The sequence below is a fragment of the Chiloscyllium plagiosum genome, unplaced genomic scaffold, assembly GCF_037043375.1.
Source record: "Chiloscyllium plagiosum isolate Xiang-an unplaced genomic scaffold, Cpla_swu_hap1 HiC_scaffold_49, whole genome shotgun sequence".
In the NCBI taxonomy this organism is placed as follows: Eukaryota; Metazoa; Chordata; class Chondrichthyes; order Orectolobiformes; family Hemiscylliidae; genus Chiloscyllium; species Chiloscyllium plagiosum.
The window spans coordinates 903,355-917,716 of NW_028270187.1; the positions used below are offsets into that span (position 1 = coordinate 903,355).

A 14,362-nucleotide genomic window follows, 5' to 3' on the forward strand; every position below is an offset into this window, starting at 1 on the left:
ACACACTGCTGGTGCTGTGCATCATCGTTAGAGGGGGTGAGTGTTGAGGGTGGGATGGGATGGGATGGGTCAGATCATCAGAAATAGGGTCAGGAAGTAACCCTTTAACCCCTTGTTCCTGCTGTCCCATTCGATAAAGGTGGTGGATGATCTAATCAAGGAACTCACCTCCCCTCTCCTCTCCATTCCCCCCTAACTGCCCCGGCTCCTCGACTCCTGATCCACCATCAGTACCTCTCTCTCTTGGCCTCAGATACATTCAATGACACAGTTCCCACACCACTGCTCCCTGGGGCAGAGAGAGTGGGAGGATCCCACAGACTCAACCCCCTTGAATAGAAGAAATTTTTCCCTCATTTCCCTCTGAGACAGGAGATCTGTCATTCAGAAACTGTGCCTCCCTCCCCCTCCCGAATCTAGACACCCCAATGAGGTGAGGGGGAAGGGGAATATTCCCTCATCATTCACCCTGTCAAATCCACATGCCCACTCCCCCCACAACCCCAACACCTTCCTGCTCCCTTCGGATCTTTCTACGTTACAATGAGATTGCCCTCTCCCTCTTCGAAACTCCCAATGGACACAGGCCCAGACAGTGTGTAAAACAGACCCCCTCCATCCCTCATCCCAAGAATGAACCTTCTCTGACTCGCCTCCAGGACAAGGATCTCCCTCCTTGAGTGGGATTTGCTGCCAATTAAGCGGGGGGGGGGGGGGAAGGGGGGGGATACTTTGTCCCTGGATGGCGTTGAGCCTCTCGAGTATTGCCAGAGCTGTACACATCCAAGGCGAGTGGGGAGTATTCCCTCACCCTTCTGACTTGTGCTTGTTCGATGGTGGGATAGTCTGTTTTGGGGGTGGGGGGGAAGCAGGTGAGTTGGAAAGAAGGATGAGACCGAGGGTCAGGCTGAAGTTTGCTGTTATTGTCTCGCGTTGCAATCTTCAGTCAATTATGGACACGTGGCTTCCATGTTGGGGAATGCAGGCTACACCATCAGCTCAATATTCCCTTTTCCAAAGGGAGAGGACTTGCAAAGGACAGCCATTCAGGGGCAGCAGCTCAGTGATGGATGGACCACAGCATCATAAGATGGTGGGAGCTGGGGAGGGAGAGGGCGAGGTTGGGGGTCGGGGAGGAGTGACTGCAGGGATCTTGAGGGACAGCTGCTGATCTCTGATCTGGGTCAGTGTCAGTGATCTTCGATCCCAGTCAGCGTTGGTAATCTCTGATCCCTGCCAGTGATCCCTGATCCTGATCAATGCCAGTGATCCTTGGTCTGATCCTAGTGAGTGCTGGTGATCTCTGGTCCCAGTCTGCGTTGGCAATCTCTAATACCAGGCAGTCTCTGTTTTCATGATCCCAGCCAGTGTCTGTGATCCCTGGTCTGATCCTGATCAATGTCAGGATCCTTGACAGTGGCAGTGAACTCCGGGTCAATGTCAGGGTCCTTTACACCAATCCCAGTTAATGTCAATGATCACCGATCCCGCTAAGTTGTGGTGGATCTCTGACCTGATCCCTAGTCCCAGTCGATGATCTCTGATGTCGGTCAGTGATCTCCAATCCCTGGTCGGTGGCAGCAATCCTTGGTCCTATCACGGTCAGGTTCAGTCATCGGTATCGTGTCGGCAATGTCTGGTCCATTCCTGTTTGTTGCCGGTGGTGGGAGGTTTAGTGCCGTGTCCCTGCCGTGTGATGTGTTCCATTCCTGGTGAGCTTGGTAACCCCCTTTCGCCCCCAGCCTCCGGTCAGTAGGACTCTTTGGCATGGATGCGCTGGTGCTTGATGAGGTGGGAGGACAGGATGAAGCCCTTGCCACAGTCACTGCATTTGAAGGGCCGCTCGCCGGTGTGCAGGTGCTGGTGGGTCTTCAGGTGAGATGACTGGATGAAACCGCGGCCACATACCGGGCAGACGAAGGGCCTCTCACCTGTGTGAACCCGCCGGTGCTCCACCAGTTGGTATGGCTGCTTGAAGGCCTTGCCGCAGACTGGACAGGCAAATGGCTTTTCGCCGGTGTGGATGCGCCGGTGCGAGACCAAGTGGTGGGACTGGGTGAAGCGCTGGCCACACTCTGGGCACTGGAAGGGTTTCTCGCCGGTGTGGAGCCGCTGGTGCTTCCTAAGCGTGCACAGGATTGTAAAGCTCTTCTCGCACACCGGGCACTTGAAGGGACGCTCACCTGTGTGCACAATCCGGTGCCGGATGAGTCCCGACGGCTGCTTGAACCCCTTGCCGCACAGGGCGCAGACATAGGGCCGCTCACCGGTGTGCACCCGCTGGTGCATCACCAGATCCGAGGACTTCTTGAACGCCTTGCCGCACTCTGAGCACTTGCACGGCTTCAGGTCTGGCGGTACTGCGCCGGATCCTGGTGACCGGTACGTCCGTAAGTACGGCGGTGTGCCGCCGGCGGCCTTACCATGGCTCTGCTGATGCTTCCTCAGGGCTGACGGGTAGTAGAAGCCACGGCCGCACTCCTCACAGCGGATGGGCCGGTCCTCAGCGTGCACTGCCTGGTGCCGCCGGAGGATGGAGGGGTGTGTGAAGGCGGTGCCGCAGACAGGGCACACGAACGGCCTGCCACGGGTGTGCACCCGCTGGTGCTTGAGTAGGCCTGAGGGGTGCTTGAAGGCCTTGCTGCAAGTCGGGCAGGCGTGCGGGCGCTCCTGGCTGTGAACACACTCGTGACGTGCCAGGCAGTACCGGTACTTGAAGGTCTTCCCGCAAGTCGGGCAGATGTGCGGGCGCTCCTGGGCGTGGATGCGTTGGTGGTTCACCAGGCCAGAGGTGTGTTTGAATGCTTTGCCGCACAGCGGGCACTTGTGGGGCCTCTCTGTCCGGTGGGTACACTCATGCCGCTCCAACCCGTAGCGGTAACGGAAACCTTTGGCGCAGACCGAGCACTTCAGGGGCTTGTTATCACCCCCAGTACCTCCCCCTCCTACCTCCACCAGCCCTGGTGTAAACCCCAGGAGCGAGGAGTGGCCAGATTCGACCCTGTCAACAATGCCCAGCTTCTCCATGTCCTCCTCCTCAATCTCCAATTTCTCCATGTCTCCCCCCTCCAACGCCAGCTGCACTCTAACCCCTTCCTCAAACCTCATCCCCTCCATGTCCTCCTCACCTATTGCCAATGTCTCCATGTCCCCCTCCCCTATCCCTACCCTCTCCATATCCCCCTCCCCCGTCCTCACCCTCTCCATGTCCCCCTCTCCCCACCTCAGCCGCAATTTGACCTGCTCCCCAAGTGCCACCCTCTCTCTGAACCTCTCCTCCAAACTCCCCCTCTCAATATCCCCTTTCTCTAAACCTACCCTCTCTATGTCCCACTCTTCAATCCCCACCCTCTCTCTGACACCATCGCCTATCTCCACCCTCTCTCTGACCCCCACTTCCACCCCCAACTGCTCAATGTCCCCCAGCTCAATCCCCACCCTCTCTCTGACATTCTCCCTCACCCCCAAACTCTCTATGTCCCCCTCCCCTACCCCCACTCTCTCCTTGATGCCCGCCTCCATCTCCACCTCCACCCTCTCCCTGACCCCCACCCCCATTCCCACACTCTCTATGTCCCCCTCCCCTATCCCCACTCTCTCTACGTTCCCCTCCCCTATCCTTAACATCTGTCTGACTCCGTCCCCGATTCCCACCCTCTCCCTGACTTCCTCCCCTATCCCAAACCTCTCTCTAACCCTCTCCTCAATCCCCACACTCTCTATGTCACCTTTCCTGATCCCCACCTTCTCTCTGACCCCCTTCCCCACCCCCAACATCTCTCTGACCCCCTGGCCCATCCCTACCATTGCCAACCTCTCTCTGCTCCCTTGGTCCTGTTCAATCTCCATCATTGTCACAGCCACCTCCTTCCTGTCCAGCGTTTGTCTCCCAACCAGCACTTCCTGCAGCTCCTCCAGCCTGCGTCCTCCATCCGCCTCCATCCGTTTCGGTCCCTCATCTTCTTCTCCATCCTCCAGGGCCTCCTCCCATTCCACCCCGTGGTCCATCAGCCTCCGTCCAGCCCAGAAGCCCTCGTGGAGGATCGGTATCCCGGGCCGAAGGTCAAGCGGCTCAAATTCCGACATTGAGCAGCTGAAGGCACCTGATGGGGAAAGATAGAAGTCAGAACATGGTCATCTAATGTAGAACAGTACAGCAGAGGAACAGGCCCTTCGGCCCATGATGTTGTGCCAAACATGACACCAAATTAAACTGATCCCTTCTGACTGCCCTTGATCCCTATCGCTCAATTCCTCGTTCATCTGCTTAGTTAAAAGTCCCTTAAATGTACCTATCGTATCTTCCTCCACTACTAGCCCAGCAGTTCTCTGGGGGAAAAAAACTTGCCCCTCACATCTCCTTTGAACTTACTCCTCTCACCTTAAATGCATTCCAGATTAGAGTGGTGCTGGAAAAGCACAGCAGGTCAGGCAGCATCTGAGAAGCAGGATTCCTGATGAAGGGCTTTTGCCTGAAACATTGATTTTCCTGCCCCTCGATGCTGCCTGACCTGCTGTGCTTTTCCAGCACCGCTCTCATCTAGACTCTGATTTCCAGTATCTGCAGTCCTCACTTTCGCCATAAATGCATGCCACCTAGTTTTTGGCATTTCAACTCCGAGGGAAAAAATTCTGACCGTCAATCTATCTATGTATCTCATAATTTTACAAACTTTACAGTCTCCCCTCTGCCTCTGCCACTCCAAAGAAAACAACCCTAGTTTCTCCTTATAGCTCATACCCTCTAATCCAGGAAGCATCCTAGTAAACCTCTTCAGCACCCTCTCCAAAGCCTCTACATCCTTCCTGTAATGTGGCAACCAGGATTGAATGCAGTATGCTAAGTGTGGCCTAACCAAAATCATATAAAGCTGCAACATGACATCTTGACTGTAATACTCAATTCCCTGACCAATAAAGGCAAACGTGCCATATATCTTCTTTACCACCCTATTTACTTGCAGGCCAGTTTCAGGGAGCTATGGATTTGAACCCCAAGACCCCTCTGCATATTGATGCTGTTCAGGGTCCTGCCATTAACTGTATACTTTTCCTTAACAAATGATCTCCCAAAGTGTCGCACCTCACACCTACCAAGATTAAACTCCTTCAGCGATTTCTCTGCCCAAATCTGCAACTGATCTATATCCTGTTGTATCCTTTGACAACCTTCTGCGCTATCCACAACTCCACTGATCTTTGTATTGTCTACAAACTTACTAAACCATCCATCTACATTTTCATCCAAGTCATTTGTATATATCACAAACAGCAGAGGTGCCTGTGGAACACCACTAGTCATGGACATCCAGCCTGAAAAACACTTTCCAAAACTATCCTCTGACTTCTATGTGCAAGCGAATGCTGAATCCATGCAGCCATGTCACCATGGATCCCATACATCTTAATCTTCTGGATAAACCTACCATGGGGGACCTTGTTGAAATCCTTACTAAAATCTATGTAAACAACATGTATGCTCTACCCTCATTCCATATCCGCCACAGATTCACCTGCACCTCCACACATATCATCGATTGCATCCTCTGCACCCGATGTGGCCTCCTCTATATTGGGGAGACAGGCCGGCTACTTGCGGAGCGTTTCAGAGAACACCTCTGGGACACCCGGACCAACCAACCCAACCACCCTGTAGCTCAACATTTCAATTCCCCCTCCCACTCCACCAAGGATATGCAGGTTTTTGGACTCCTCCATCGTCAGACCACAACAAAACGACGGTTGGAGGAAGAACGCCTCATCTTCCGCCTAGGAACCCTCCAACCACAAGGGATGAACTCGGATTTCACCAGTTTCCTCATTTCCCCTCCCCCCACCCTGTCTCAGTCAAATTCATCAAATTCAGCACCGCCTTCCTAACCTGAGATCTTCTTCCCGACCTCTCCGCCCCCACCCCAGTCTGACCTATCACCCTCACCTTGACCTCTTTCCACCTATCACATTTCCGACGCCCCTCTCCCAAGTCCCTCCTCCCTACCTTTTATCTTAGCCTGCTGGACAAACTTTCCCCATTCCTGAAGAAGAGCTTATGCCCGAAATGTCGATTCTCCTGTTCCCTGGATGCTGCCTGACCTGATGCGCTTTTCCAGCAACACATTTCTAGATCTCATGGAATACAGGGAGAGCTAGCCATTTGGATACAGAACTGGCTCAAAGGTAGAAAACAGAGGGTGGTGGTGGAGGGGTGTTTTTCAGACTGGAGGCCTGTGACCAGTGGAGTGCCACACGGATCGGTGCTGGGCCCTCTACTTTTTGTCATTTACATAAATGATTTGGATGTGAGCATAAAAGGTACAGTTAGTAAGTTTGCAGATGACACCAACATTGGACGTGTAGTGGACAGCGAAGAGGGTTACCTCAGATTACAACAGGATCTTGACCAGATGGGCCAAGGGACTGAGAAGTGGCAGATGGAGTTTAATTCAGATAAATGCGAGGTGCTGCATTTTGGGAAGGCAAATCTTAGCAGGACTTATACTCTTAATGGTAAGGTCCTAGGGAATGTTGCTGAACAAAGAGACATTGGAGTGCAGGTTCATAGCTCCTTGAAAGTGGAGTCACAGGTAGATAGGATAGTAAAGAAGGCATTTGGTATGGTTTCCTTTATTGGTCAGAGTATTGAGTACAGGAGTTGGGAGGTCATGTTATGGCTGTACAGGACATTGGTTAGGCCACTGTTGGAATATTGCGTGCAATTCTGGTCTCCTTCCTATCGGAAAAATGTTGTGAAACTTGAAAGGGTTCAGAAAAGATTTACAAGGATGTTGCCAGGGTTGGAGGAACTGAGCTACAGGGAGAGGCTGAACAGGCTGGGGCTGTTTTCCCTGGAGCGTCGGAGGCTGAGGGGTCACATTATAGAGGTTTATAAAATGATGAGGGGCATGGATAGGATAAATAGACAAAGTCTTTTCCCTGGGGTCCGGGATTCCAGAACTAGAGGGCATAGGGTTAGGGTGAGAGGGGAAAGATATAAAAGAGATCTAAGGGACAACTTTTTCACGCAGAGGATGGTACGTGTGTGGAATGAGCTACCAGAGGATGCGGTGGAGGCTGGTACAATTGCAACATTTAAGAGGCATTTGGATTGGTATATGAATAGGAAGGGTTTGGAGGGATATGGGCCGGGTGTTGGCAGGTGGGACTAGATTGGGTTGGAATATCTGGTCGGCATAGACGGGTTGGACCGAAGGGTCTGTTTCCATGCTGTACATCTCTATGACTCTCAGCCTAGTATAAATACCTCCCTATTTCTCCTTTTTTTTTTTAGCTTTGACAAAGGGTCAGTTAGACTCGAAACGTCAGCTCTTTTCTCTCCTTACAGATGATGCCAGGCTTGCTGAGATTTTCCAGCATTTTCTCTTTTGGTTTCAGATTCCAGCATCCGCAGAAATTTGCTTTTATTTTTAACCAGCCTTACCTGGTCTGGCCCGCATGTGACTCCAGACCCACAGCCATGCGGTTGACTCTAAACTACCCTCTGGGTAATGAGGGATGGGCAATAAATACTGGCCTAGCCAGCGACGCCCTCATCCAATGAATGATTATTTTAAAAATTCCGCTTTAAGGGGTTGCATTCCTCTTTAAAGGGGTCCCTCCCCTTTAAGAGGTTTCACGCTCTTTAAAAGCATGCATTCAGCTTTCAGGGGCTTCATTCCACTTTAAGGAGGTGCATTCCCGTTTAAGAGGATGCATTCCACTTTAAAAGGGGGTGGGAGTTGCATTCCCGTTTAAGGGGATACATTCCTCTTTCGGGGGTTGGGGGTGCCTTCCCCTTTAGGAGGGTGCACCGCTTTTTAAAAGCATGCATTCCGCTTTAAGGGGGTGCACTCCCGTTTAAGAAGATGCATTCCCCTTTAAGGGGGTTCATTCTACCTTTATCCACCCGGCGGAGGTGGGTGAAGCCCTTCCCCCCCCCAACCCATCGCCCCCCGAGACTGCACTCACCTCCTTCTTCCCCCAGAGTCTGTGCGCCCAGCCTCGGCCGCTGCTCCTCCCAGCTCCGCGATCCCGCAGTCCTCCAACATCCCGGCGTGCAGCGGGGCGGTGTAGTTAAGTGCGGCGCAGGCGCAACGTGACCCCCAGCCCTGACATAGAGCACTTTCAGGCGCGTGGGGGCTTACGGGAAGAGACGGTCGCCATCATTCCCCCCCTCACTTCACCAAACCCTAAGGTTTGCAGCAGACTGCATTCCGATGGCGCTTCCACGGCCACACGAGAAGGTTCCGATCGCGCTGCGGAATGTTTGTATCCCCAGGATAAAGACAGAAATACTGAGGGGGATTTAGGGAGCGGTGGGATGGAAATGAACTAGAGAGAGAGAGAGAGAGAGCGAGCGAGCGACAGAGGTAGAGAGAGAGGTACAGATAGACGGAGAGACAGGGAGAGAGAGAGATAGAGAACAGGAGACACGGAGAAACGGGGAGATAGCGAGAGAAAGCGAATGGGAGACAGATAGTGAGAAGTTGAGGCAGACAGAAGGACAGACTGAGAGACAAAGATAGGGAAAGAGAGAGAGATGAGGAGACAAAGAGACGGAAAGAAAGCGACAGAGAGAGAGAGATTGATGGAGAGACAAAGAAGTTGACAGAAAGAGAAAAAGGCAAGAAGAGAGTGAGAGGAAGAGAGAGAGAAAGAGAAACTAAGACAGAGAGAGTAACAGAGAAAGTGAGAGTGGTAGAACTAGAGGGAGAGAGGGAGACGTAGACTCAGACAGCGTGACAAAGAGGCACAGAGAGAGCAAAGGAGAGAGAGAAAGAGAAAGGGGCAGAGAGAGAGATATACATAGACAGACAGAGAAAAAGAAATTCCTAGCTCCCCCCAAACTTCAAATCCACACCTTTTCCTACGTGATTTCCAATCTGGAAAGGTTGAAAGGGGATTAAGAAAGGGTGAGAGAGGAAGGAGGTGGTCAGGTGGGGAGAATGAGAGGGTCATGTGGGGGAAAGGAGAGGGTAAGATGGGGAAGGGAGTGTGTGAGGAGAAATGACAGGATGAGGTAGGAGGAGGGAGAGAGGACGAGAAAGGCGAGGTAAGAGAGAAGGTGGGATAAGCGAGGAGGAGAAAACGAGAGGGACGGATGAGAGACTGAGGCAGGAGTTCAGACAGTGGGAAGCGGGGGTCGAAAAGGGAGTGGGCAGCTGAGGGAGTGAAAGAGAGAGGGAGGGGTGTGGGAGAAAGGGGGAATGAGAGGGAGAGAGAAAGATGGCGTAGAATAGAGGGAGCGAAGAGAGGTGGAGAGGTAGAGTAAGAGAATGAGGAGAGTGTGGATTCGAAGTGGAGGGAGGAGGCTAGATGTGGTCAGTTGGGTTAGAGGGAGAGAGCAAGAACTGGGTTGTTCCTGTCAGGAAGCCAGCATTGGGATGATGAGTGAATGACCTCTTCCTGTAGCATGTTTCAATCTGGCACAATACCAATCAAAGGGGCGGCACGGTGGCTCAGTGGTTAGCACTGCAGCCTCAAAGCAGCAGGGACCCAGGTTTGATTCTCAGCCTTGGGCGACTGACTGTGTGGAGTTTGCACATTCTCACCGTGTCTGCATGGGTTTCCTCCGGGTGCTCTGGTTTCCTCCCACAATCCAAAGATGTGCAGGTTAGGGTGAATTGGCCATGCTAAATTGCCCACAGTGTTAGATGCATTAGTCAGAGGGAAATGGGTCTGGGTTACTCTTCGGAAGGTCAGTATGGACTTGTTGGGCTGAAGGGCCTGTTTCCACACTGGAGGGAATCACCTAACCTAAACTGGAGCCTAGACAAGGTTGTAGAGCTCGTAATTGACAACTGCCACAGCACAAAGGAGAGAGACTAGATGATGGATTTAAGGAGCTGGGGTATGTCAGTATGATTAATGTGATGGGCATCTGGAAGTACTCAGGGACGCCCTCATAAGAATGGGGTACGATGCTCAACTCATTGACCGTCGGTTCCGACGTGCCACAGCAAGGAACCATAATGACCTCCTCAGGAGACAGACACGTGCTGCAACCGACAGGGTACCCTTCGTTGTTCAGTACTTCCCAGGAACTGAAAAACTACACCATGTACTTCGTGACCTGCAACACATTATCAATGAGGATGAGCACCTCGCCAAGACCTTCCCCACACCTCCACTGCTTGCCTTTAAACAACCGCCAAACCTCAAACAGATCATTGTTCGTAGCAAGCTGCCCGGCTTTCAGGACATCTCCATACAACCCTGTCACGGTAGGTGATGCAAGATGTGTCAGAGTGTGGACATGGATAGCACCATTACACATGGGGACACCTCCCACCATGTACATGGCAGGTAGTCATGTGACTCAGCCAACGTTGTCTATTTTATACGTTGCAGGCAAGGATGCTCTGAGGCATGGTACATTGGGGAAACCGTGCAAAGGCTACAGCAATGGATGAATGGGCACCTCACAAAAATCAACAGACAGGAGTGTTCCCTTCCAGTTGGGGAACACTTCAGTGGTCCAGGACATTTGACCTCGGACCTTCAGGTGACCTTCCTCCATGGCGGACTTCGGGACAGGCAGCAGCGAAACGTGGCCGAGCAGAGGCTGATAGCTAAGTTCCATCCCCATAGGGAGGGCCTCAACTGGGACCTTGGGTTCATGTCACACTACAGGTGACCACCATTGCACTATACACACACACACAAATAGACACATATATACACAGACATGCACACAGACACTCACGCACACCCTTACAGACACACACACTCCCACATTCATCCTCTCAGAAACTTAGACCACTCTACACTCACATACACACCTATACACTCTCTCTCACAGACACTCACAACCCCCCCACCCGAGACAGACACACACTCCCACACGCACCTCCTCATAGACTTAAGACACTCTACGCATATGTATAAACTCTCTCTCACACTCACAACCCTCCCCAACCCAGACACACACACACCCATATTCATATACATTTGTGGGGTGAATTTGTACTTGCAGAGTTACATTGTACTTTGCTCAAAAACTGCATGAATTCATGTAAAACTTTGTTATCTCACTTTTTAGATTAGAAACAATCTAAACATCATGGCATAGACAGAGAACACAGGGGGCTAACATCTTCAACATATTGTCTCGCTAACACCAATTGTTGGTTAACCTGACAATGCAACTTAAAAAAAAGTTTTGTGATTTACACATGAAAGAAGTGAAACTATCAGCGGCGCTCCGAAAGCTAGTGTGCTTCCAATTAAACCTGTTGGACTATAACCTGGTGTTGTGTGATTTTTAAGAATGATCAACGTTGGACTCAAATCTCTGGCCAAATTTCCAAACCTGCATAAGATCTTGAAGATAGGTTTTTGTGACAGCCTGTGTTAGAAAGTTGTTGGGATGGAGTTGCGGAGGAAGAATTGTATGAATGGATTGTTAAATATCTGTCAACCCTGATTTTCCTTCATAGTGGGAGAGGAGGCCAATGAAGCTGAACCTCACCCTGTACTTGAGCGTGGAATTTTCGGCAGCATTCCAAATGCGAGCAAATGGGAAGTGTTTAGTTTGAGAAACCTGGTTGACATGGACAGGTTGTACTGAAGGGTCTGTTACCATGCCATATGATTCTATAACTGTGCTCAAAGTGGAATTGGTGCTGGGCTGGTGTGACGACTTGTTATCATGTCCCTCTCCTCAGTGAACACTGATGCAAAGTAATCATTGAGAATCTCACCCATTTTCTCAGGTCAATACTCAACCTTCCTTCCTTATCCTGTAGTGGACTGACCGTTTCTCTAGTTACCTTCTTGCTTCTTATATACGAATAAAGGGCCTTGGGATTCTCCTTCATTCTGCTCGCTAAAGTTATTCCATGACCCCCCTGGACAAGAAGGAAATTCTAGGTAAGTACAGGCCATTGAGCCTGATGTTAGTGGTGGGGAAGTTGTTGGAGAAGGTAGTGAGGGATAAAGCCTATTTATATTTGGAAAGGAATGGGCTTCTCAGTGATAGGCAACATGGTTTTTATTTTGTGGGGGAGATTGCGCCTTACCAACTTAAAAGAGTTCTTTGAGGAAGTTGATAGATGAAGGAAGGGCTGTAAATGTCATAGACATAGACTTTAGTAAGGCGTTTGATAAGGTTCCCCATGGTGTGCAGGGTGTTCTAGCTAGGTGGATAAAGAGCTGGTTGAGCAACAGGAGACAGAGAGTAGTCATTGAAGGGAGTTTCTCAAAATGGAGAAAAGTGACCAGTGGTGTTCCACAGAGATCAGTGCTGGGGTCGCTGTTGGTTGTGATATACATAAACGATCTGGAAGAGGGCATTGATGGTTTGATCAGTAAATTTGCAGTTGACACGAAGATTGGTGGAGTTGCAGAAAGCATAGGGGACTGTCAAAGAATACAGGAGAACATAGATAGACTGGAGAGTTGGGCAGAGAAGTGGCAGATGGAGTTCAATCCAGGCAAATATGAGGTGATGCATTTTGTAAGGTCTAATTCTAGAGCGAACTATACTGTAAACGGAAGAGCCTTGGGAAAAGTTGATGAGCAGAGAGATCTGGGCGTTCAGGTCCATTGCATCCTGTAGGTGGCTGCATAGGTGGATAGAGAGGTCAAGAAGGCATATGGTATGTTTGCCTTCATCAGATGGGGTATTGAGTATAAGAACTGGCAGGTCATGTTAAAATTGTACAAGACTGATTTGGCCGCATTTAAAATACTATGTACAGTTCTGGGCGCCACATTACCAAAAGGATGTGGATACTTTGGAGAGGGTGCAGAGGTTTACAAGGATGTTGCCTGGTATGGAAGGTGCTAGCTATGAAGAGAGGTTGAGTAGGTTAGGATTGTTTTCATTAGAAAGAAAGGAGATTGAGGGGGGAACCTGACTGAGGTCTATAAAATCATGAAGAATATAGACAGGATGGATAGAGATAAGCTTTTTCCCAGGGTGAGGGATTCAATAATGAGAGGTCATGCTTTCAAAGTGAGAGGTGAAACGTTTAAGGGGGAATATACGTGGTAAATACTTTAGACAGAAGGTGGTAGGTGCCTGGAATGCATTGCCAGCAGAGGTGGTAGAGGCAGGCACGGTAGATTCATTTAAGATGTGTCTGGATAGATGCATGAGTAGGTGGGGAAGCAGAGGGATACAGATGCTTAGGAATCGCGCAGAGGTTTATACAGTGGATTTGGATCGGCTCAGGCTTGGAGGGCCAAAGGGCCAGTTCCTGGGTTGTAATTTTTCTTTGTTAAACGGGCAGCTTTGAAAGTTATTTTGTATTGACAGGATAGTTCAGGTTCTTATTCATTTCCATTCAGATGTGAAAATTCCACAAGAAAACAGCACTGGCTCTTTGACAGTGCCCACTCCCATAGTACTGACACTCTGACAGTGCCTGCACCTCAGTGCTGACTCTCCAACAGTGCTTGTTCCTTCAATACTGACCCAGACAGTGCCCACTCCCTTAGTGCTGACCCTCTGACACTGCCCACTCCCTCAGCACTGACCCTCTGACACTGCCCACTCCCTCAGTACTGACCCTCTGACAGCACCCACTCCTGCAGTACTGAACCTCCAACAGTACCCAATCCCTCAGTGCTGATCCTTTGACACTGACAATGCTTCTTCCCTCAGTGCTGATTCTTCAACAATGCAGCACTCCCTCGATACTGACCCTCTGACAGTGCGTACCCCCTCAGCGCTGACATCAGACAGCGCAGACCCTCTGACAGAATGACATTCCATCAGTAATAACCCTCCAGTAGTGTAGCACTCTCTCCAATACATGGTATATCTGCAGCACTCCCCCAGTGTATATCTATCATTGTATGTTTATCAGTCAGACTGTGTCTGTGTGCCAGTGGACCTGAGTGTACCTGTGTATGCTAATAAATCCGTGCAGGTGTGTACCTGAGAGTGTATGCTAATGAATCAGTTTGCCAACACATATATCAGTGGAGTGTTTTCACGAGTATGCAGGTATTTGTGTCCCCAGAGTGTGCATGCACCAAAATGTGCACAAGTCTGGGTGTGTATTTGCACCTACCAGAAAGTATGTGTAAAATTCCGTTTGTGTATACCAAATTGTGTGTAATTGTGTGTGTTTGCACATAGCAGAGTGTGCACATGAGCCAGAAAGTGTGTGTATGCACACCAAATGTAAACATATATGAGCATATAAGTACATGTGGGTGTACCAGAGTGGGTACACAAAAGATAGTGTGCGCTTGCACGAGTATACATTGTGAAGATCACGATATTTGATTTTATTTTTGGTTTGTGACCGAAATGGAGAAAGGTCTGTTCTAAAAGAAGGAAGCTGTACAAAGAGATGCAGTGGTTTTATAGCACATTGGGAGCTGTATTTACACTGTCGCCTTGTTGATGTGG

The 14,362-nt window shown here is 50.3% G+C and overlaps 1 protein-coding gene and 1 long non-coding RNA gene across 2 annotated transcripts; both read right to left on the reverse strand.

Moving 5' to 3' along the window:
- Positions 1 to 1,615: 1,615 nt before the first annotated feature.
- On the reverse strand, positions 1,616 to 3,112 carry LOC122544161 (uncharacterized). The gene has a single exon (XM_043683196.2). The coding sequence runs from the start codon at positions 3,106 to 3,108 to the stop codon at positions 1,750 to 1,752; it is 1,359 nt and encodes a 452-aa protein (XP_043539131.2). The 5' UTR covers positions 3,109 to 3,112; the 3' UTR covers positions 1,616 to 1,749.
- Positions 3,113 to 3,691: 579 nt separating this feature from the next.
- On the reverse strand, positions 3,692 to 8,019 carry LOC148135338 (uncharacterized). The gene is made up of 3 exons (XR_015755068.1): positions 7,966 to 8,019; positions 3,805 to 4,103; positions 3,692 to 3,697 (listed from the first exon to the last, which is right to left on the reverse strand). It is a non-coding gene; the product is annotated as an uncharacterized LOC148135338 (long non-coding RNA).
- Between the last annotated feature and the right edge of the window lie 6,343 nt (positions 8,020 to 14,362).